The following is a 23,534-nucleotide window of genomic DNA, read 5'->3' as shown; positions in this document are numbered from 1 at the left end:
CTATCTATCTATCTATCTAGTTTTGTTCTTTTTGTTCTTTAAGGTCAAACACCTACAGTCAGGGTGAGAGTGTTCTTGTTTTGCGTGAGTGGTCATAGATGATTTGATGAGTGAGCTAGTGAAAAGACTGAGAGTTGGATGAGTCACAAGTTGAGTTAGGTAATGAGTAAATGTGGGTGTGTGCGGTTTAACGAATATGTGCATGAGTGAATGTGTTGATGTGAAAACGTGCACAACAAGTGAGTGAACGAGTGAGTGTTATCTGTGTGTGCGCGCATGTTGTTCAGTGCAGGGGTTGCTAAAAGCCCTGCCAATTATTACTGGACAGATTTTGCTGCCTGTGCCATTAGCGCTGAGCTGTTCCTGTAATTGCCAAAGCGTATAACCACATCCAAACAGGCATCTGATGCCAGGTAGAACAGTCTCTGATTTACACAGCAAACCAAAACTGTTTTACAGGTAATTTAACAGTGATCTGCATTATCCAAACAAGTGAAAGATATGTTTACTTTGATGACACTGTCAGAAGCAAATGTTATAGGTTTATAGAGAAAAAGGTTGAAGTTTTAAAAAGGGTAACAAAAGTGTGTCATTAAAATCAGAGTGGTGGTGGTGATGCAGTGTAATATTAATTCTTAATTATGACCCAGTTGGAGAATTTTGAACTAGATCAAAGTACCAAAAAGCATAATCCCCACAGGTTATGCAAATCATATCAGTGGTGACACATTTGAGTTTCAGATTTAACCTTTAATAGCTTCCGCTTTAGGCCAATTAATGTGTTTTAAAAGAATCGGTGGACGTGTGCAGCAAGCGTTTCCATCCAATTAGACTGTCAGTGTAAGATTTAAGATTTTATTTATGTATCCAAAATCCGACCAGTGGTAATGGAAGGAAAGAGGCTGGCAGATTTATACTCACTGTCCCGGTTTGGGAGTCAAGTGGAGTGTTTCAGGGACCATTGGGATGGGGCCACACTTTATTTGTCTGTGTGGCTGAACAGGTGATGGCTCTGTTTGTCGCCCCCTTTTGTTCAGAGCGGAAGGGAGAGTGCTCTACTGAGAGAGGAGGCCTGTGGCTCACCATCTGCCCACTGGTCTGGGGATTGCCAGAGTCACTGGGTTTGCCAGGTAGAAAAGATGGAAATAAGCTATTGGTGCTCCTGGTCTCTTATTATATTAGGGATCTGCCAACTCAGGCTTACTCTACTGTCATGCACGCTTCATGTGCTCTTGGTAGAATACTCCATCTCTGTGGGTCTTGATAAAAGACATCCCAAAAAAAGTAATACTGAAAAGCGAAAATAGAAAATGTGCAAATATATGTAAAACCAGTACAAACTTAGGCAGGGAGTGAGACACCCACCCACAGACCCATGCAAATACCAAGAAAAACCCTCTTGACTTGGACCTAAGAAAATATAAGACGGATTGTCACAGCAGCATAAGTAAATACAAAAACATAAAAAGGAGCAAGGAAAATAAATATAGAGGTACGTTATGTACCTTCCATACATTTCAAAGTATCTACTGTAAGAGGCAAGGAGCGATGGGTTTATTTTCTTTGATTACCTTTAAGTCAAGTCTAAATCTTTTATTTATGCCAGCACTCTCTGCAGAACCCTGGACAGACTGTGTGACTGGATATTGGCATATCTCCGTGTTTATGTTTGTATCTTGTGTGCATGAGTGTGTGCGGTGCGCTGTGCTCATCGCAGCTTCATGTGTGGGAGGGGGAGCAGTCATGTTTTAAGACCATCTGCTCCTCTGAGTATTTTAGTGGGGGCCTTAGCTGGTGGACGAACGCGCGTCACAGGCAAACAGCAAAGCGCAAGCTGTGAGCGGGCCTGTTCCGGAAAAATTCCTCCAGTTTCTCCCTCGCACAATGGGCAGTGTTCTGCATACAAGCTTCCCATTCTTTTTCACTCTGTCCAAGAGCCACGGCGAATCTCTTGTACACAGGCCGCAGACGATATTCACAATGAAAATGTTCTTCTTGGCACAGTTGATTGTTTGTATGAGCCTTTTGGTTTGTGTGAGCAATTTCAATAATGTAAAATGACTCATAAAAGGTGTTGTGGCCTGATTTAGCAGAGATGATTGTTCAGATAGCATCTGTATCCCTGAAGCGTGATGTGGAATAAGTAATTAGGTTGAGGTTTGATTACTTTAGATATTAGAACCAGAGGTTCTGCACACAGTAACAAAAAGATCAGATGGAGATAAATAAGCACTGATGGACTTTTAGTCTTAACTGAGACTTTTAGCTGATATAACTTTTTGCTTTTTCTTCTTCTTTCTCTGTGACACAGAAACAAACATGGCATGATTCTGTTCAACTAGACCCTCACGCCATCCATTCTCACACATTTAATGTACAAATGCTGCATATACAGTGAGCACAGTCCAAGCTGGACAATGGAGCAGGCTGAGCTTACAAACAGCACAGAGGGGATGCAGAGGAAGGTCACATAGCTGCACACCCCACACTGAGGAGTGTGTTGGCATGCCTTATGCAGCATGTGTGTGTAGGGGGTGTACTGTATGCCGCGTATTCATTTGTACACGGCTTCAGAGCGTCAATGCAGCATTCTCTTCCTCAGCTCCTCTCCAGACTGTTTATGGAGGGATTCCCTTGAGGTTATCCATGGCTCGGTCAATGCCATCACTTGGCTGGTGGCCTAACAGCTTTTGGACACAGTGACTCACCCTACATGTAACAATGAGAGTGGGGAAAAAAGTGCCACTTCGATAGACAAGTTGCCTTTGTTAAATTTATATGTAAACTAGTGCTTGTTCATGCTTGTGCTCCCCGCCCCCACAAACATTCCCCAGCAGGGAAAATATTAGATCTGCATAGGGCTGGAAAGATCAATGATTATGCCCTGAAGCCTTTTTTTACATTTCTGAAATTCAAATTCATCCAGGCATGGCTTTAGATTGAAACGCTTTCTTGAGTTTAATTGTGATTTATCGTCTTTTAGGTGGTGACTTTTTTTAAATCAACCGTTCTAGGTTCTAGGTTCTAGGTAACCTTCAAAATCTGTGTTAAACTAATGTAAATCTTTAATCTATATAACCATATCCATTTCACAAGTTCTATGTTCCTCCTACTCTCTCTGTATGTTGCTCTACCGCAGCCTTACTCAAAGTGATTATTGAGTCATCATTCCTTTACCACGCAATGTTTGCCCTTGTGTCTTGGGCATCAACCTCCTGAAAAAGTTCAGCTAATGTCAACATGTTTTGCTTTGACCTCAGAAGAAAGAATGATCAAGGTCCAAAGTTCAATGCATTGAGACACATAGGACAGCTCCGGCAAATGGTGGAACAGAGGAAAGGAATTCTGAGTGGGCCAAAGAACGGCTCCAGAAATGCCTGAACGCATATTCAGAGCTGCCCACGACACATGTAAACCAGTGCTCATACAGACTCCCTCTCTTCCCCTTCCCCTTGTCTACTTCTCACATCTCTCTTTATCTCCCTTTTCTATCATTTCCCATTGAATCTGACATCTAGGATTCAGAGCAAGACGACCAACTCAGGGAAAACAAAAACAACGGGAAGAAGACGAAGAAGAAGAAGAAGAAGAAGAAGAAGAAGAAGAAGAAGTCAGGACTGAGAGGGAGCAGGAGCCTGGTGCTGAGGCTGGTATGAGGCAAGTGTTTTGTGTGTCATGTGCGCTTAAGTGTGCACACGTATGCTGTGTGTGCTCTGTGCCAGCCGTTTGTCTGCCCCATCAATGAGGCCGTTGTTGCTGGGGTCGGTGGTGGTGTCAGTGGTCCTGCCTGGCTGCTCGGCTCTATTCTCTCCTGCCGTTGCTGATGCACGGCCTCTCTGCCTGGACATACTCGCCTAGCTCTTGGCCTTTTGTTGCAGTGCAGATGGTGAAGCTTGACGCAACATTGGAGAAAAGTTAAGATTGTCACAGCCAACAGTGTGGCATTATGGGCCAAGATGTCTTAAAATGTGACCCCTTTCCATCTGAGATGATTATTTTTAAAGCAGTTATGATACATTTTTATAAGAATGAATGAAATGACAGGGGTCACTCATAATTATCACCTAAATCTACAGCTCCTCTCGTCTTTGTGGAGCTTTATAGCAAGTTTCAGCTCATGGGTTTACTTTTTTTGTTCACTCTCACTGCTCCCATAGCATCCTTTTTTGGCATCCTTTTCAGTGAAAAACAACTCTAAATACTACCTGTATACTACCTGCTCAGCACCACACAGCAAACAGACACAGTTACTGTTAGTGAACAGAGTGGAACACTTAGCAGCTAAAGAGCCAGATATTTCCCTCTTGGTAGGAGTTGGTAGAGACCAGAGACCAGAGCTAAAAGAGAGGCAGGTGGTCGGAAACATGACTCAAAATGAATGATATGGTTTTTCTATAACTGCTGTCTGTGTAAATAAACAAGAGAACAAAGAAGTTTGCCATATCAGCTTAATAGGTGATAATATGTCAATACTGTGTTCACAACTTATTTCTGCTGCCCCCAAGTGGCCAAAAAATGCTAGTAAGTAGAAGGTAGCTAATAGCCAAGTAAATTTACTTTAAATGTTCACTTGAGCTGCATGATGAGCAGTATGACAAATCCACAGCCTCCTGCAGTGTTGAAGCAACATCATTTTTCTCTTCTCTCCGTCAACAAGGCTAATATTGGTCATAGATTCTCTGGGGGTTGTTGTGATGTGTTAATCACGAAGCTCTAAAACACAATCCACTCCTAGGCCTGCCATCTGCACACACCGGCTGCTGCAGCATGAGGCTAAATCCTCTGCTTCTTCTTGTGCTTGTCTCTACTTCTACATCCACTGCACAAGTAACAGTCATCATCATAATAGTATGTATTTTATTTATATAGCATTTAAACACATATTTTGTTAAAAACATGCAAAGTAAAAAGCAAAAGCCAGCTAGAATGATTAAAATGTAAAAATAAACTAAACACTCAAAAAGAATGGATTACGCAACAATATTACATTTTACTGATAAATAGATGAATTACAGTATTTTCTGGTGTTGCAGTGTTACCTTCCTCAGAGTGCAGAGCAGTGTTGTAATTGCACTTTGTTACCAACCTGCATGCATTTAATATACAGATAAAAAATCCTACAGAAAAAAATCCTTCCATGAAACATCTAAACATTTATGTTACAGTGGGTGCAGTCAGTGATTGGCCAAAAGTAATACTGAAACAACAGTTAGAGATAGTGGTGATGCATTTAGTGATGAAAAAGGTTCTCAGGAGGTATTCATCTGTGGAGACATCAAGAGGCACAGTTGTTCTTGTGGTTGGAATGTATACCCTCACATCAATAAACAGGTTAAATAGGGGAACGTGTGACCTATTTTTTTATCTCAAAATGACTCAATGAGCGGTGTTATATGTTTTCTCTTTTTTCACCTTATATAACAAAAATAAGAAGTCTATGATGACCACGTAAACCCACTAAACTCAACCTTTCTTACAGAAGCAGCAGCACAGAGGCAGCATGCTGACAGTATTTATACAAATTGACAGTTTGTGATTGTTTGCATCACATGCACACACAGAAAAGATGAACATACTATAAGTTCTTTATTCTTGTATCAAAGTCATCGTAATGGTATTGACATTCGTTTAACTCAAGGTAATTATATTTATATTATACGTACAGGTTAGGTTTCTGTGAGGTTGAATGAATTTAGTAATTCAAAGACCCAACTGATTTTAAGAGGTGTCAAGAAACAGTCGACCTTACCTTCCTCCTCCCACAGTAGTGGGACCAATCCCACATTTACGCTTCACTCACCCTTACATCTAATACATGTTCCTGTGAGAATGATAAAGGTTGTGGAACAGCCTCCCACTGGGAGTCAGGTCAGCAAGCTCTCTTGGTTGCTTTAACTCAATAACTGAAGTAATCTCTTTTTTGGTGTGTGTGAGTCACAAACCAACTTTTGATCTGTGATGATTCCAACTGTGTGAATGGAATATGTACATATGGATGTGTGCATGGATGTGTATGTGTTAACATTTTAGCCTTTTGTGAAGCACTTTGTCACTCAGGTTTTGAAAGGTGCTATATAAATAAACTTTTACTTACTAACATACTTAAATATAGTTGAATGCTGGTCATTAGTGGGATATATGTTACTGTTTAATGGCAGTTTTTAAGGTTAATATACTAACATGAAAACAGATAAGATTAAAATTAGAATTCATACTCATCTATTTGGATCCAAAACTAAGAGATGATATTTCAGACAATAGGGGAAAAAAAGAGAAAACTAACAAAAACACCAGACACAAAAGACATAATTTGTTATTTTCTCATTTAACAAAGTCATCAAGTGAGCAAAACCATAGTGGACTTTTGGAACAAATCTTAATGCTGTGCTGTGATACAAAATTATTTATGTGCATTTTCTAGTGCTATTTAGCTCCTTTTCTAATTTTCTTAATAAATGCGATGGAATTTGTTAATATACATTGTCATTGCTGTCATCACAATGGTTCCCTCCTTACCTCCTAATTTATTTCTACTACAGCACAGATAGTATCAGTAATGCACTGATGACATGATGTGTGGTGACTGGAGTTTGGCATGGTGTCAGAGCTCAGATAACAGTGAGTGTCATTCATTAGACGGGCTTACGTATGGCGACCGTAATGAGTGACTCTACTGAGGGGCAGCAAACAGGTGCTGACTGACGCTGAGTTTGTGTGACTTACTATGGCTCAGTGCGAGTGGGGGGTGTGTGAGTGATGTCATCGCCTGATGATGCTGATGTCACTAGTTTGTGTTTTTTTACAGAGAAGAAGGCTGTGAAGCTGTCTGGGTGTGAGTGAACACCCTCTAGTGGAGCTGCTGACAAGCTGTCCTGCAGAGCTTCTGTCTGTTTCTCACCATCAGCATTTCCAGGTAAAACCAAGTTACAAGTCACAGCAGTTTTTTTGTTTTTTTTTAGAAGACACTAACAAGCATTTTTATTAGTCTTTACATAGATCATACAACCACCCTGCATGTGGAGCAAACCAACTGTTTGGTTGCTTTGACTCAAAACACATACAGTAAATCATTTTCAGAAGAAGAGATTAATGCAAAAATAAAAAATAAAACATCTTGATCTATATCTGTATTATATCTAAACTGCTTTTTTTCTATTATTTTTTTTTACTGCTTTTTTACTGAAATGGGCATTATTAACACAAACACACACATCCAACTAACACATCCTTCACATTTTATAGTCAGTAGCTAAGTTAAATATGAATGTGACATGTTTTAAAATGCAAATGGGTACAAACTACTAGTTTAAGCTGTAATTATTATCCATCACATCTGATTCTCAGCTAAGCATCCTCAGCAATTTCAGGTTCTTCACCATCTATAACAATGGTAAATCACACATTATTTTCGCCCCATATACTTATTTTTGTTAATTTTTTCAGTTGGCATTGCAACATGCAACATTTCTATTACTTGATCCAGTTATTTATTATATAATCTAGTCCATAATGTGCTGTGCTTTGTAATGGGATATTGGGTGAATCAAGACCTCTATATAATTGTATTCATTCCTTATTCTGTTAATAGTAACAAGTATGTCAAATGACTGACATAACATTTTCTCTTCTGTTTTTCTACCTGTAACTCTAACTACAATCAGTGATTCAGTGGAAATATTTCCTCTGTGGGATGAGCAAATTGTACCATCTTTAAGATTTCTGAGCAATTTTAAATAAAAAAAAGTATAGTCATTAAGTTTAAAACACTGTTTTTGATGGAGGTTTGGATACCATGCTATACTCAAACCCTAGAAAGATTATTTGAGTGATTCTTAGAGGTAGATGCAGTGTGTGAGTCATGCAGCAGACCCAATGCTGTAAATAAGACATTTCAGGATTTTTTTTCTCTTGATGATGCATGTGCTGTAACTGACAGGATGTTCTGTGTTTCAGAGGTCTATGGTCCAGCGTTGAGCAGAGACCATGTGGTGTTTGGAGCTGCTCTTACCACTGCTGTTGATCATCAATGGTAATACATTTCTGTACCTCTTCCTTGTTTGATATAGACAGAATAGACATCCTTCCATTGGACCTCACACTCAGTACTAAGCATGAAGTGATCTTATAGCCTTGGAGATAATTTCTATAATTTCACTCAATGTCTGTCTCTGATCTTCTCTCAGATGCCAGCTGCCAGTGGAATGTTTGGGTACCTCGGGACATCTCAGCCATGACAAACTCCTGTGTGGTCATCCCGTGCACCTTTATGTATCCGTCTGGTATCAGGCCGTACCGTGGCATTCACGGTATCTGGTACTTTGGCCAGCCGTACCCTCAACTCTTCCCTCCTGTGGTCTTCAAAACACGCACAGACATTGTGCACGAAAGCTACAAAGGCCGCACCAAACTGCTGGGTGACCTGCACCAGAGGAACTGCACTCTGCTCATCAACAACATCGGCACAGAGCACTCAGGGAGATACTACTTTCGTGCTGACCTTGGTGGAGCCAACATGTATACATTCCCAGACTATGCTGAGCTCAAAGTTTTGGGTAAGTCCCGGATTAGAGTGGAATATACTGGCAATGTAAAGATATATTGCAAGACATTTAAATAGCAATGCAAATATGTGAACATTCAAATTGAGCTACATCTTAAAACAAAATGCTGCTTTACAAACAGAGTTCCTCTTATTATTATTTATTAAAGATATCCAGTAACGTCTTTGTATTCCTGTTCACCAGATCAACCCAGCATTGATGTCCCAGAGGAGATTGTCAGCGATGAGAATCTGGAACTGACATGCTACGCTCCAGACAACTGCCCCGACATGGCTCCAGAGATCCAGTGGATGTACACCGACTACCTGCCCGACCCAGAATTCAGCTCTGACTACCTGGAGGAGAGTAACACAGCGGTACTCTCCAGCACCCTCACCTTTACACCCAGACCCATGCACAATGGGCAGCTCCTGGGCTGCAGGGTCTACTACCCCAACACCACTCTGGTCTATGAGAGGCTCATCTCTTTAGATGTTAAGTGTAAGTTAAAAACCACCTGAGGCATATAATGCTTCATAATTTCTTGCTGCATATAAAGCATACTGGTAAGCCATCAGTGTTGGTGGTAAAAGTCTGGTCACATTTTTTGGGGATTTGGAATCTATAGTTAACCTAGCAAGGGAGACTCTGGATTTACACTAAAGTTTCTTTGTATTTGGAAATTACACCGTGTAGTTAATATGCTCAGGCTAAATATTAGCTTTCATTTGAAGGTCTGCAGATCCAAATTGGGTGAACCATGTAGAAAATGTAGCCCTATTAATGTTCTGCTGCACTGTTTAAAAAAAGGCTCAAATTCATATAGCGCGGATTAAATATCAACACACAAATATATTGCTGACCTATTTTATGGACTATTATGTATGTTGTCATCAGCAGGAAATATCAACCCATTTTTAATAAGAGTCATTCAGTGTTGTCCAGACTCATGAATCCTGAGGCATGAAATTCTCTGCCTTACTTTCCCTCCCAGATGCTCCACGGTCTGTTTGGGTGAACGTGTCCTCAGAGGTGATGGAGGGCAGTTCAGTGATGCTGCATTGCGAGGTGGACAGTAACCCTCCTTCCAGGATCTCCTGGATGTTTGGAGACGATGAGCTTCTGTGGGACACGGCATCCAACATCTCCCTCTCACTCGACGATGTGACATCTGCGCAAGAGGGAATCTACACCTGCGTCGGAGACAATGGCTACGGCATCATGAACACTTCACTGTACCTGGCTGTCAAATGTAAGTCCCTGAGACAATTGCTGTGCCCCAATTCCAACATACATAGTGTATACAATTAGTGTGTAGTAGGGAACTGGGACACATCATGTTACTTTGGATCTGCTTTTGGAAGTTTAGATGATGATTTAAAACAAGTTATGACTGTACAATCAGCTTGAATTCTCCAATCAGAAACAATAAAGGAATAATCCACTTTTTGAGTATCAAATACTCCTGATAGGCAGCAGTTGTCACCATGGACTCACAATAAGCTACAATGGATTTGGGAACAAATAAAAAAGCCTCAAAACATTTATAGAAACTCAGATCACCCCTCTAGCTGTTGTTGATACGTTTTTCAGTATTTTCTACTTCCCACTTCAACTATCCCTGATTCACCAACAAATCAATAAGCACTACGGAGCTTCAGAGCTACTAGGAAGTAATGGCAGAACAATAAAAAAGTGTACTGGGCAATATTGTAGAAAAACTAGAGCTGTGTCCCAAATCCATACAACATACTAATAGTATAATAAATCATTGTACTTTTTTGTTCGGTATAATCACAGAGTGACACAAGAAACAATCAAACTGGGACCTTAGAACGCCACTGACAATTAAACTTTGCCACAAGAAAGATTCAATACTTTTCTTTTTGTTTTTCTGAGACCTCTCTGGAGCTGTATAACCACATTTCATTATTTGCAGCTGTGAGTTTGTCCTTCATTTCATGTACTTCATTCATCTATCTATTTCATTGTGGAGCTTTACAAGGAGTTTCAGCGCATTGTTTAGCTCTCCAACCCTTTACCCTTTTGGTTCACTCTCACTGCTCTCAAAATGTTTTTGGTCAGAGCTTGTTATTTTCAGTAACAAGTTCTAAAACGGTTCACTACCTGTTTTTCACAAAACAACAAACAGACACAGATAACGACTATCTAGGGAACACATTGGAGCATTTAACAGCTAAAGAGACATATTTCCCTCAGGAATTGGGACCAAAAACAGAGCTGAAAGAGAGTGAATATTGGACTTAAATTAACCAGAGGTCCATAAACACAACTCCAAATGAATGATAATGTTGCTCTGTAACTGCTAGATGTGTAAATAAGCAACTGTTTGCCATATCAACTTAAAAGGTGATGAAATGTCAACGTTGATTACAGCTTGTTTCCGCTGCCCCCAAGTGGGCAAAAAAAAAAATTCTTGCAGATTGAATTTTTGTAACTGTGTGAATAAAAAAAGGAAAATAATACATTTCTCAACCTTTCTTTTTCAGACCCTCCTCGAGAGCCTGTGGTAAATGAGTCTATGACCGTACAAGAGGGAACCTCACTGGCCCTGCACTGTAGCACCCAGGGCAGCCCGGCTCCAACCCTCACCTGGCTGAAGGACGGGGAGCTGGTGGGCACCATCACCGCCGACGAGCTGTCAGTGTTGGAGATTGTCGAGATCACACCGCAGGGAGACGGGCAGTATCGCTGCCTGGCTGAGAATGAGCATGGAAGAGCCAGCAGCTCCCTAAACATCACTGTGGAGTGTGAGTGCTTCACTGCCCTGCATTTCATTCACCAGCACTGTAAAAAAGAAGGACTGGCCTACAATCAGCATCTCTAAAGTTGCTGTTACAACCTTTGGAAATACAATATTCAGTGTATATGAAGTACACTCGCAGAAATTACAAACATATCCTACTTCCTTTGAGTATATAAGCCTTTTCCTACCTATTTATGAGAAAACACATGTCCAGACCAAAATATGAAGCATGACAGTGAATAACCAACAGTTATATAAACATATACATTCATATTCAATGTTGTTATTGCAGCTCTTTACTCTGCTGCCTCCCTCAACAGATGCCCCAGTCCTTCTGGAGGAGTCAAAGTGCACGGTGGTGAGGGAGGGCGTCCAGTGTGTCTGCATGGCCACAGGAAACCCTGAACCCACCATCGAGTTCTACCTGCCCGACCTGAACATCACCATCAATGAAACAGACAACCGCTACAACTTCTACACGCACACAGACGGACACACCTCCACGGGTATGATTAAGATGCGGGAGAAAGGTGAGCGCGTCGACAACGGCCCTGCAGTCAACGTCCACTGCAGCATCTCCAACATGTATGGAAGAGAGAGCGTACACCTGGAGCTGCAGCAGGAGAGTGAGTCTAACTGTGCACCAAAACCTCCATTGTCATCCAAAAACTATTAGAAACACACTAGTGAGCCACACTATTACACTGGGTAACATGTTTCTTCATTAACATGAACATGGGCACTGTACTTTACTTTGAATCAATCCCATACAAGCTGAGTTGCTGCCGTAAATTAAATGTGCATTGATCGGAGCTACAAAATAGTCCCCAACAAATGCACTATTTCCTCTTATTTCAGTTAGAAAAATACAGTGGTCAGCTGGTTAAAAGGGGCTATTAAGCCTTTTTAAGGAATGCAACTATGTATTTGGAGTTTGTATTTACACATTTATATGTTAAGTAGTAATGAATGAACGAGTGCCATTGGTAGGGCAGAACTATCTGAGTATTGAGATACAGACTAAGGGCTTTTACACCAAATGCACAACCTGACATTGTGCAGAAACTCTGCTCTTTTGGGCATTTGCTTGGATTTTTCAGCCAGTTAAGGCCGCAACAATTTTACTTTAGTATATATATATAATAATGGTAAAAAAAAGTTAATTTTGCGCATCTCTGAATTTCCCAAGCAACGCCATTCTCTGATCCAACCGGGACTTAAAATCTCAAGCATGGCAGAAATATCAGAAAGGACTGGGATGCTAAGTTTGAAAATAAATATTGTGATTATTCAGGCTCCCCTCCAATGTACTCCATAGCATCCTCGTTAGCTGCTTTGTAGGATTATGTGCCACTTTTAATTTTGCCCATGCCTCGTGCAAACTATTTACTTTCATGGGATTGTTCTGAAACTCACATAACACATTGTTGGTTTAAGTCTCTTCATGGGATTCATGGGATTATGACAAAAATAAAAATATAGATGAATGTCAACCTCACATCTTCATAAAGGTACATGACGGACATCATAAACGTTTCCTATGTATTATCTCTTTACTGATTTAAATTCATCCAGTCATGCTGTGATTAAGTGAACAATCCTTTAATTTTTGGTAGTCTACAACTGCGGTTCCCAACCGGCGGATCAGGATCCCCACTAGGGATCGCCAAAGCTTCATAGCGGTCCCAAGGCCTTCTTGATTTTAAAGGGTTTAAGAAAACTTAAACAAATATACACAGTACGCCGATATATCAGCATTATGTACATTTCTGTGAAGAAAACTAAATTAAATTATTTTTAAAGTTTAGATTATTTTTTTTAGATCCAAACTTCAAAGATCTGAACTAAAGATAAAGCCTCATCCTGAAACATGGACTTCTCTACTCTCATTTTTCAAAATAACATGAAATATGATAATGATAGAAAAGGGGTCCTTTAAAAAAACATTTTTGGAACCAGTGGTCTACATAGGTTTAAGATGAAGATGGTGTCTTCCTCTTCCTCATGCTCTTCTTTTCATTATTGTCTCGTTGTTCACAGTTTTACTATTTTTAGTTTAATATTTTGACTAGTAGTTAAGTTGTATGTCCTTATTTTAAATTTTGATCACCTTTGTTTTTAGAAAAGTACATGATGGCAGTTATAGTTGGCACCATTGGAGGAGTGGCGGTCATAGCCTTCATCATTGCAGCAGTGAGATACGTTGGCCACAACAACAAGAAGTGAGTATAAGTGACACACTAATGGAGAGGCCGATGCGAGGCAGAAGTAGTAATTTTCCTCACTAAGCATTTTCTGAAATCCAAGGAAACACTTAAGCCTTGTCATCCATTCTAAAACACATTGATGCACACTGTTATGAGTGAATGTGGGATTGATGTGGACGTGAGAATTATTTCTCTAGAGCAATTTCAGTTTATTTGCCAGGACAAGTCCCTCCTTGGAGATCCACAGTGGCTGCCTTGTGGAGTGGGTTAGAAAGTTGGACTAACCTTATATTTTGCAGGCACAATTCCCTGCTCTGACACTGCTTCTATATCCTTGACCTGCTATGCTAAATACAAACCCAGGTAGCCCTCTTAACCAAGGTGTTTTATTTTAGCCTGAAGGCATATTTGGACCCTCAAATTTGCAAGCTTTCTCTGGCAAATCACCCCTGAAGTGGGTGTGAGCTCAGCAACTAAACCCATGAAATAACCACGTCACTCACAGCCACGGTTGGCCTCCAGCATAACCTTACAGAGCTTGTTGTTTTAAAATGGATGCCCAGGCTTGGCGTGTCACCCTGCGTTAGTGGCAGTCGAGACCGAGTCTGATTATGTGACTCCGTCCCCCAGAGAGAATGGCAACCCTAGGCAGGACGTGGTCCTGGAGAACCCAGCTTTGTACTACAGCGCAGTCAAGAAGGACAAACAAAATCTGAGGAAGAAAGTGGTGAGACATGCCGATGTCAATGATTATGATTATGATGGAGGATGGGTTGGATGACCATTCTCAAATTGTTTGGGGTTATAGTTTTGTGTAATGAAACAAGTTGTAAATGTGACACCCCATTTTGACCTCTGAAAATTAGGTAATAGAAGGAATCTCTCCCACCATCAGTCCAGTAGCTCCAACCATGACCTTTCCAAACACTGTTTTCTCTTGCTTTCATCGCTTCTCTGCATTTTTCTGTCTGTTTTTCTCTCCCCTAACTCTTGCACAGCTTAAGACAGAGCTGTTGGGCTCAAAGTTTAACTCCATTCTAGAGGAGACTACGGTAAGGTTCCTAAACAAATCCCCATTAAAACCACAAGCCTCAGTGACAGATGCATCTCCTCGCATTTCAGCTTCTGTGTTCAGTACACTGCCATTTGTTTCCAGAACTGCCTTCTGCATGGCTGCCTCATTGCTAACACAAACTGCCAAAGTAACAGGAAACATCTCAATCTCCTTGTCAATTGTCGACCAGTAACCACTAACATCTTTTCTTTATGGTGTCTGTCACACTCTTCTGCCATCTGAGCTGTCGCTGGTACCTTGCCAGTGATTTGTGCCGCTGATCGGTCCCTCTGTCTGCAGGGAGAAGACGGGGATTATCAACCTGTGGGCTCTATGGCAGGACTGGAGAGGCAAGAGCTGAATTACGCTGCTCTGGAGTTTATCGGGGCCAGGTCCAGGGAGGGGGCCTCAGGGAGGGGGGATGACGGCAGCAACTACACGGAAATCAAAGCCAAATGAATCGCGATCCTTCCCTGATCCCTCGGCTATGCGAGACGCAGTGGCAACCCCACATATTCTGCCCCATAAACTGTGTAATAACCCCCTTTCCTCTACTGGATTTCACCCTGCATATGATGACTCCTCTTCTCTCACTTCCTCAGATTTGTCATATACAGTATAATGTACCACTCGATGCCAGTACTCCCCCCTCATGCTGCCCCTCCTCCATGGGACGCCCCTTCACAGCCATCATTTGGAAAAACTAGTACTTTTTGGGTCAGAGCATGACCCACTGGACAATGTAAAGGAAATTATTTAAATTTCTAGACTCATTTGTGCAGTGTTAACCAGCGACCATGTTTTTGTTGCTTCCATTGTGGTTGTTCATGTTGTTGTCAAACAGGCATCTGAGTGCTCGCATTCATCATACTATTTGCTCTACATCTGTCTCTTAACTGTCACTGTGTCTGCTGCCAGTCGAAGCATCAGGGCAAGGAGTAACTGCGCTTTTTGTTCTCTTATATGTATGTGTGTCTATCAACTGAGAGCAAAACTCTCCTCTCTTTCCTTTGGTTAATTACATCCCAAGACGATAACCGACTGAGACCGAGAGATGGAAACACATCTCAGCAACTTGTTTCTACATAATTGTATTTAATGTGTGCTGTGACACGGTAGGCTCTCATAATAAATGAAAAAAAGAAAAGTCATCATCACTTTTGATAATAACTGAAGAGGTTTTGTAAATTCAAGTGGTACACTGTCCAGTTCTGAAAAATGTCACAGCTTCTTCCCAGCATTTTTCCAGTTAACTGTAGAATGTGTTGAGATTTTTGGGAATTTCTTGCACTGTGGCCAAGGCAAAATGTCTGTCTCATCTTATACTTCTTCTCCTTTAAGAATGGTTTCTAGCTCTCTGATTGATCCGGAAAATACAGACCTAAAGCACAACATATTTGCGTGCGAGTGGCCAAAGTGTTATCTCTTTTAGACAATGTGTGTGTGTATGCGTGCGTGTGTTCAAATCGTGCTGAAAGATCATAGGACACTGATCACTGGGGTATATGGGAAGTTCGGGCATCACTTCACATGAGAAGTTGATGCTTTATTCTCACAGGGTTGCATCAGATGTTTGAATGACAAGAAGTGATGCTGACTAGCCAGTTGGTTGTGCTATTCAAAGACATTTGATCAACCTGTGAGGTAATATCAAAGCGCACTAATAGTCTAACTTGATAATGATGGTGTCAATAATATATATTAATAAGATGTATATTGAAAGGGAAAGGGATGCCAGTATGTACAGTAAATACCCTGCATGACTGTTTTATCAGCAGGTATTAAATTGTGGATAAAAGCCAGTGTGGGAAGTAAAAACAGTCTTGTCACACATCATTCAAACATTTTTGACTGAACACTGTCTTAATATGAGCTTAGTGAATAGTACCAGCCTCTAACTACTGTAGTGTGCACTGTTTGACTACAAATCAGAGGCTATGTTTACGTGCACGGAGTAACCTTGTTATTGACTTTGCCTGCAGTTGATTTAAAGTATAAACCTGCTGTGTTAATTGATCTTCTATCAATCACTGAATGGCAACTCCAGCAGTTTGTTCACGTCCATTAAATTGGGTGACTCTCAAGGGACATATTTAAAAAAGAATGGTCAAAATCAAAGCAGCAGAGGCCAAGTTGTCCTAACCTTTAGTCAATTTGCAAACCTACTGGATCCTACATTACCCACAATGCAACCAATAGCATATTTTTGTTGGACCCTCCTTGCCTGGTAAGCACCCATATCTGTCAAACTCTGTCTTGCAGTCTCCGAGCTCTCCAAGGTTGCGATAACCCTGATGATGTCTCAGATCTTACAAAGCATGTTGTAAGAGGACATTATACAACTGGTTTCACAGTCTACTGCCCATGATAATTACCTGACCTTTATGCCACTAAGTCAGTGTAGTTCCCCTTTTAGAACCTCAACCCACTTATGAAGCCACTAATGTGCTTCTTCCACTTCTCTCCACTTTGCATCACATCTCTCCAGTCATACACCTTCGTTTCTCTCAGATGTGCTTAAAAATAACCCTGAAACACTGCATCCTTAACTGACTTATTTTAAAAAGACAACAAGAATTGATTGATTCTCATTATTAACAGGTCAGTAATCACTGTCCTTCAATTAAATATGTAGTGAAAATGCAAATTAATATTGATGGTGAGTTGTATGTTGGATTGTTTTAACAATGTAAGTCATGTTAAGCAATTTTGTTGTCTAAATGAATCATTTAAAACAATTACATTTGACTTTCCAAAATCAGTGTGTTGAACATCAAATGTGCAACTTGTGTTCTTCTCCTAAACAGACTTTGCTTCACTGATGTACTGATGTTGACAGAAGTCTCAAGTGGAAAGTAAAATCTAGCTAGAGATCTCTTCTGAAGCTTGAAATTACTTTTGATTCACATGCTCTGGCCTTAAAGGCTTTATAAATGTATGTTATAAAACAATGCCGTGCTCTGGCAGTCTCATTTAAAATGATGGATTAGGTTCATCAAGCCAGCAGCATGTCTCTTTGTTCCTAATTGGTTTCACAATCAGTAGGATTACAAAATACAGAACAGGCTTCTGACTGCTAACTGCTAACTCTATATATGGGTAGATTGTTCAGCAGTGGCAATATGAAAACAACAAAATTACACTATGAGGAGTACTTCTGTTTGAGCTGTTCACATTAACCCAAATAAATCCCTCTCTGCCAAAACCCCAGTTGAATAAAGCATGTTGATAAGGGTTCAGGTTGCTTCTGACATAAGAACAATGATACAGATCATACATAGGATGATTTTCTGAGACCAAAACATACCCATTATGCTGTGCTGTGCAGGTCTGAGTGGGTAAACTGCATTTAAAAGATCTTGCTGACCAGTGGAGGTTTAACAAAGTCATACACTGATCTATTCTTTTATTTGCATCTGAGTGAAGGCATTACTATCTCTATTTCAGTCGTCACATAACAGTTGAGTTGCCTCATGTTTTCTACTCTTAAACTTCTTTTTGCCTTTTAATTGGCACAACATTTTCATAAAGAATACCTTAGTCTTATTCTGCCTCTCGTCATGTTAAACATGTAGAGTGTAGACAAATAAGCTTCACTTACTTTGTGTTTAATATAAAAATATAAAAATATAAGCAGGTCTACAAAATGTATTGGTACCTAATACAAAAAGCTTAGTACTGGGGGGTTTTGAGTGTTGTTTACACACCTTAAAACAGGTCAAAAATGTAGTTCTCTGTGCATGTAAACCAGATATTCTTACTCACATTATCCTCTTATTAGGACACTGTTCTGTCAATTTCATGATGGGAGGGTTCAAGATATGCTGGCTAGCATTCTTAAATTTCCTGTATGCACAAAGTCAATAACCAGTTCCTGTCTTTGAACGCCTCATGGGGATTTTTTATTTTTTATTTAATTTCTTTTCAAAGTGGAAATATCAAATATGTCTTACCTAATCTTTTGTCATAGTGTGTTGTAAAGCAAATTTGTATGTTCTATACTTTGTGGTGATCATAATTATTATTTGTTTTCTACATGATTGACACAGTAATTCAGATCAGGGTTTTGCAATCTCTCTGCAAATTAGCACTGTTACTTAATGAAAGTAGGATTTCTGCAATGATGTAGTTTGCTTGCTCTTTTATTTTCTTTCATGCCTCAAGCAAATTCATCTGTCTTCAGTTCCACGCAAACATAAATAAAATAAAAGCAACACAAAATGCAAACAGTTGATTATTGATAGAAAACAAACTGAACTGTCTGTTTCCCATGCTGTCTCTTTTCTTTGAAAAGCAACATCGCCGTGATGACACTTCTACCATTATGATGTTTTACTTCTTTGTTTCACTTCTTTGGTTGTAAAACCAAAAAAAATCTTTTGAAAATGCAGTTTTACATGGTCACACTAAAACAAACAAGAGTTTAATCTGCATTTACTGGTGTCACAATGTTATTTGGTAACAACATACTTTATGAAGTGAATTAGTTAATTGTGTTTAGGGGAATGCAGGTAAGAAAGTGTAGGAGTTTCTTACACGTGTTCCAATATACCTACAGTACCTGAAAACCAGCAGGACAAGTGACTGGAATTAGAGTTACAACCTGCAAATTACGTTACGTTTTTGGGAGTACTGTTGAGATACTATTCAAAATGTTTCTATAAAATCATATACATATATATATATATATACATATACATATATATATATTGGGTTTGGTTTTGTCTCTTCAAAATCGTTGATTTGATTGCCATGAAATTTGGTGCACACATTCATGTGTCCCTAAACTGTGGGGACTAACTTTGGGGATACTCTGACTTTTTATGTGGTGCCGGTTACATCAGCAAATGTTAGCACACTAACACTCTAAACTAAGAACAGTAGCAAGTTAGCATGCTGATGTTAGTATTTTGCCTAGCTATAACCTCACAGAGCTGCTAGCGTGGCTTTAGACTCTTGGCCACTTATAAATAATTTTACTGACAAACTTCTAACTTAGCTCAGATTCACTACCAGATGCAGTATGGAGAGAAATAACTATATAACTGTTTCAGGGTAGCAAGCAAGAATTATGATTATAAATACAGAAACTTGCCTTTCCTGAAGGTTTTGCACTACAGTTGGTTAAGGTAAGTCATGGAGACAACTTTACACAAAGAGTTTCTTTTCCATTCTTTTTTGAGTTGTGAAGGTAGAGCTTCTTAATTGGATATACAACATGACACCTTCTGTGATAACTATACAGTACCCTCAGATACTGCAAAATATAAGCCATATAAATACAAAACCTAGAGTTTCTTGCTAAGAGGCTGTATTGATAAAGTTGTTGAACCAGGATGGACACTAATTGAATTTCCTTTCTCTTTGAATCTGCAGGTATTTAAAACACATCATCAGTGGCAAAATCTCATTTGACCATCGTTCTTAACTGCCATTATGGATATAAACCATTGGCTTATATCCATAATGACAGGGCATTTACAGGCGTGCACACCACACTGTGCAGACTTGAATATGTGTTATGCATTACAATGTAGTGTAAAATAGAAATGAAGACACTATAATATGACCAAAATCTGTAGAACACAAAAACTTCATAAGAAAAATTACTCAATACATCTCCAGGTTAGATTTTGCTACAATTTTACGATAAAGAAATAAAAAAAATCACATGTATACTTCCTGTTTCTAAACCTTTCGCACAACTTCACAGCCATAAGGAAAGAAGAGAGGAGTCGCTCAGCAGTCATCAGCAGAGAGAAGAACAAGGCAGAAAAAGGCAAAACACAACTTTTTATATTATCTAATTCTTCCCTGTATATTATAAAAAACTTTATTCCAATAGCAACGTTCTGCATAAGATGCCAAGTGTTTCACAGTAAAAGAAAATGTCAGAGTAGCCTGAATAAAGTGGGTGCCACATTTATTCATGCAGCTATGGAATAACTTAACATGCAATAGCCTATATATATAAAATGTGTGAAATGTTCATTATTAAACTGTACCAACATATTTGGTGTATTTACAGTCTTAATTGAGCATGAAGTAATGTTTGGCATTTGTCTACCTCTGTGGGCAGCCAGTAGGAACTGCAGCACACATCCTGATATAACTACTACTTACTATTATTATTATTATTATTATTATTATTATTATTATTTAACAATTATTATTTAAATGTTTAAGTAACTGTTTTAAGCCTGATGATGATGATGACCTTCAGGCTGCTCAACTGATTCCACTCATGGACTGCTCTCCCTTCAGATCTGACCCAGAAGCCCACAGTGATGATTCCTCCTCTGACAGAGGGACAGCAGACCACACTGACCTTCCTGAATCCTTTTTGTTGGACAAAGTAGGAAGAAAGAGCAAAGACAAGTGACGAGAGGAAGAGTCGGTTTGGAGCAGATACACTCACAGAGATCAGTGTGGAGAGAAAAGAGCAGGAGAACAAAGTAAAAAGAGGTCAAACACAACATTTACTTATTTTACTTGTTTTATAAATAGCTTTTTGAATTATAAGAAGTGATTGAAGTAATTGATCTTTCCCATAAATGTCCATTGCTGTTGCTGAAAGGTGGACTGGCGCCTAAAGATGGGAGGATTACAGATATTTATTTTGTCAGAGTTGGTGTATCTTGTATTTTGACAGTCGGGGTATCCATGATTCAAGGGGCTCAGACCTGGACAGGGGCCCGGGAATATTTTTTATATTAGAGCTTTTGTTGTAACATTTAAATAAAATCTTTCCAGAGCAGGTTTACCAAGATATTAGCCACACCAGGGGTGAAGTGGTAATAACATTTCATTAAGCAACAATGGAATAACTGAATGTGCAACATTCTGTTTTAAGACCTGTGATTTCAACTGTAGAGTTTCCTTGGTTTCATCAGCTGAACATCTTGCATTGTCACTGCACTTAAAATGTAAAAATTGCAGAGGAAGTGACTGAATGTCTTAATCATCAAATCATGATGTTTGTTCTGATCTGGGTGACTTTGATTTTCTCAGTGAGAGGCAGCAATGCAGACACAGGAGTGCATTTTTATTACAATCTTGTTATGGTGCCAACATTAAAGATAATCATCAAAAAACATATCCATAACTTTCTTTTGCTTTAGTTGCATCAATTCGGACAATACTGTCAAAATGGATTCTGTGTAAATTGCAATGGTATGTAAGTGTCAGTCACATTGTGTGGTGAAAGGGGGTATTTGCACTGCTGGAGAGTCAATCACGCCAAGTGAACTGAAGGCAGCAGGTGAGTTTGATATCCGGTAATTATTGAGTTCATGTGCAGTTGTGGATGTTCAGGACTCTGGAGAAAATTTTGAAGGGAAGCTGTTGCAGCTTTTTATTACAACTTAGAAACCATTGAAAGACAGCAACATCTTTCAAATTAAACAATCAAGACAGTTACCAAAATCACTGTATTACTAATGCTATTAGCTCTGTGCTGTTTCTGTCACCAGGTTAGCTGGTAGCAATAGAGGTGGAACATAAACGACAGAAAGCAGTTGATCACTTGGTTAACTAAACCTAAATATATATGGAGCTTATGTGTTGGAAGATTCCAGTGGAGCTTAATTTTATGTGGTTGATGGTCACTTTGCCAACATGAAGACAAGGTAAGATTAACAGTTCTTCAAACCCCTGCAGGTAAAACAGTGGATTATTATGGAGTAAGAGTATTTATATTATTATATGTAATATAATATAATAATATATTTATGTACTTGAGTATTTCATTACACTTCTACTCTACTAACTTTAAAGAGCTATCGAAATGTGGCTAAGTGCAAAGGTATAATGTGTGACAAAACATCATAATGAAGTACTGCAGAGATGCCCTGGCCTACAAATGTTTTCATACAGAAAACATGTTTGTGTGGTACAGAAACCAACAAATCTCACATCATCATGATTTGAATAATTATTTTCCCTACTTCAGACTTAATGATTTTTGTGCTGTAAACTGAATGATATGACTGTACTGTGACGAAACAGAACAATGCTGTTGTTAATACTGATGTTTTCATCTAATTTCATAAAAATGTGCATTTCATGGGTTGTAAATGGCTCAACACACCATCTATGCTTAAAATCAGAGGGTACTTTCTGAGGGCAATATTGTCCACTACAAGTAATTTTACAGTAATCTGTCAATTTTTTTCCCCCATGAGTCGATTGTTTAGTTTATAAAATGTCAAAAGTTAAAAATGCTCATCACAATTTCCCAGAGCCCAAGCAACAGTACAAAGCCAAAAGATTCATTTACTTAGTGACATAGAAAAGAGCAAATCCTTAGATTAAAGATGGAATTGGGGGATTGATCTGCACTCCAAGTTCTAAGATCTATCTGTTTCAACTCTGCTAGATATGTTTTTATCCCGCACCCATCCCTGTGGACTTTAAGATGTGCATGGCCTTTCCCTTTTTTTTTAAAACCAGCATGTCTTGAAAAACGACAAATGATTAATCGATTATCAAAATAGCTGTCAGTAATCGAAAAATCATTGCAGCCCTCGTGTTTGGCTGTTCAAGGTTCAACTCCACTGCTGCTCTGTTGGTCCCAGATCATCAACTGAGAGATTTCCATTTGTTTACTGTTAGGCAGTGAAAGGCTTCACTGGGGCAGCTCGGATATAAGTGCTTTGTAGATTTCTCAACGAGTCTCCTGATGTGATTTTTTTTTTTCAAGATTTTTGTGTGCCGTAAGTTATTTTTCTCAAGGTTTCTCGAGATAACAAAATAAAATCACATAGTTACAATACCCTTTTCAAAAAGTTTTGCATTGCTTCACAGTGATGGAGGGGATCTAAAAAGATACCAAACAAAAACATTTTCTCTTAATCATTTAATGTTTAAAGGGGCAAATTTGTAATTCAATATGATACACACACTGTGATATTATGAGATTCTAAGTGTATAAAGGAGAGGATAAGAGAAATATTGCTCATTGGTGT

The 23,534-nt window shown here is 39.4% G+C and overlaps 1 protein-coding gene across 4 annotated transcripts in view; it reads left to right on the top strand.

The window, feature by feature from the left end:
- Window positions 1-18,784, top strand: part of LOC118335937 (myelin-associated glycoprotein-like) — a 19,176-nt gene extending 392 nt beyond the window's left edge. The window contains exons 2-13 of one of the 4 annotated variants that reach the window (XM_035672450.1): window positions 3,519-3,650; window positions 6,806-6,913; window positions 7,954-8,029; window positions 8,184-8,552; window positions 8,745-9,041; window positions 9,535-9,792; window positions 11,051-11,311; window positions 11,628-11,933; window positions 13,430-13,529; window positions 14,145-14,241; window positions 14,513-14,566; window positions 14,869-18,784. In XM_035672450.1, the coding sequence (XP_035528343.1) occupies window positions 7,984-8,029; window positions 8,184-8,552; window positions 8,745-9,041; window positions 9,535-9,792; window positions 11,051-11,311; window positions 11,628-11,933; window positions 13,430-13,529; window positions 14,145-14,241; window positions 14,513-14,566; window positions 14,869-15,027 (1,947 nt within the window). In that variant the 5' untranslated portion in view covers window positions 3,519-3,650; window positions 6,806-6,913; window positions 7,954-7,983 and the 3' untranslated portion in view covers window positions 15,028-18,784. The remainder of the gene's footprint in view (window positions 1-3,518; window positions 3,651-6,805; window positions 6,914-7,953; window positions 8,030-8,183; window positions 8,553-8,744; window positions 9,042-9,534; window positions 9,793-11,050; window positions 11,312-11,627; window positions 11,934-13,429; window positions 13,530-14,144; window positions 14,242-14,512; window positions 14,567-14,868) is intronic. The other 3 variants (XM_035672449.1, XM_035672451.1, XM_035672452.1) reach the window with 3 other exon arrangements.
- Window positions 18,785-23,534: the final 4,750 nt, after the last annotated feature.

This window comes from Morone saxatilis, unplaced genomic scaffold, assembly GCF_004916995.1.
Source record: "Morone saxatilis isolate NCDOM2014 unplaced genomic scaffold, NCSU_SB_2.0 Contig24, whole genome shotgun sequence".
Classification (NCBI taxonomy): Eukaryota; Metazoa; Chordata; class Actinopteri; family Moronidae; genus Morone; species Morone saxatilis.
This window is presented reverse-complemented; position numbering and strand designations above follow the sequence as displayed.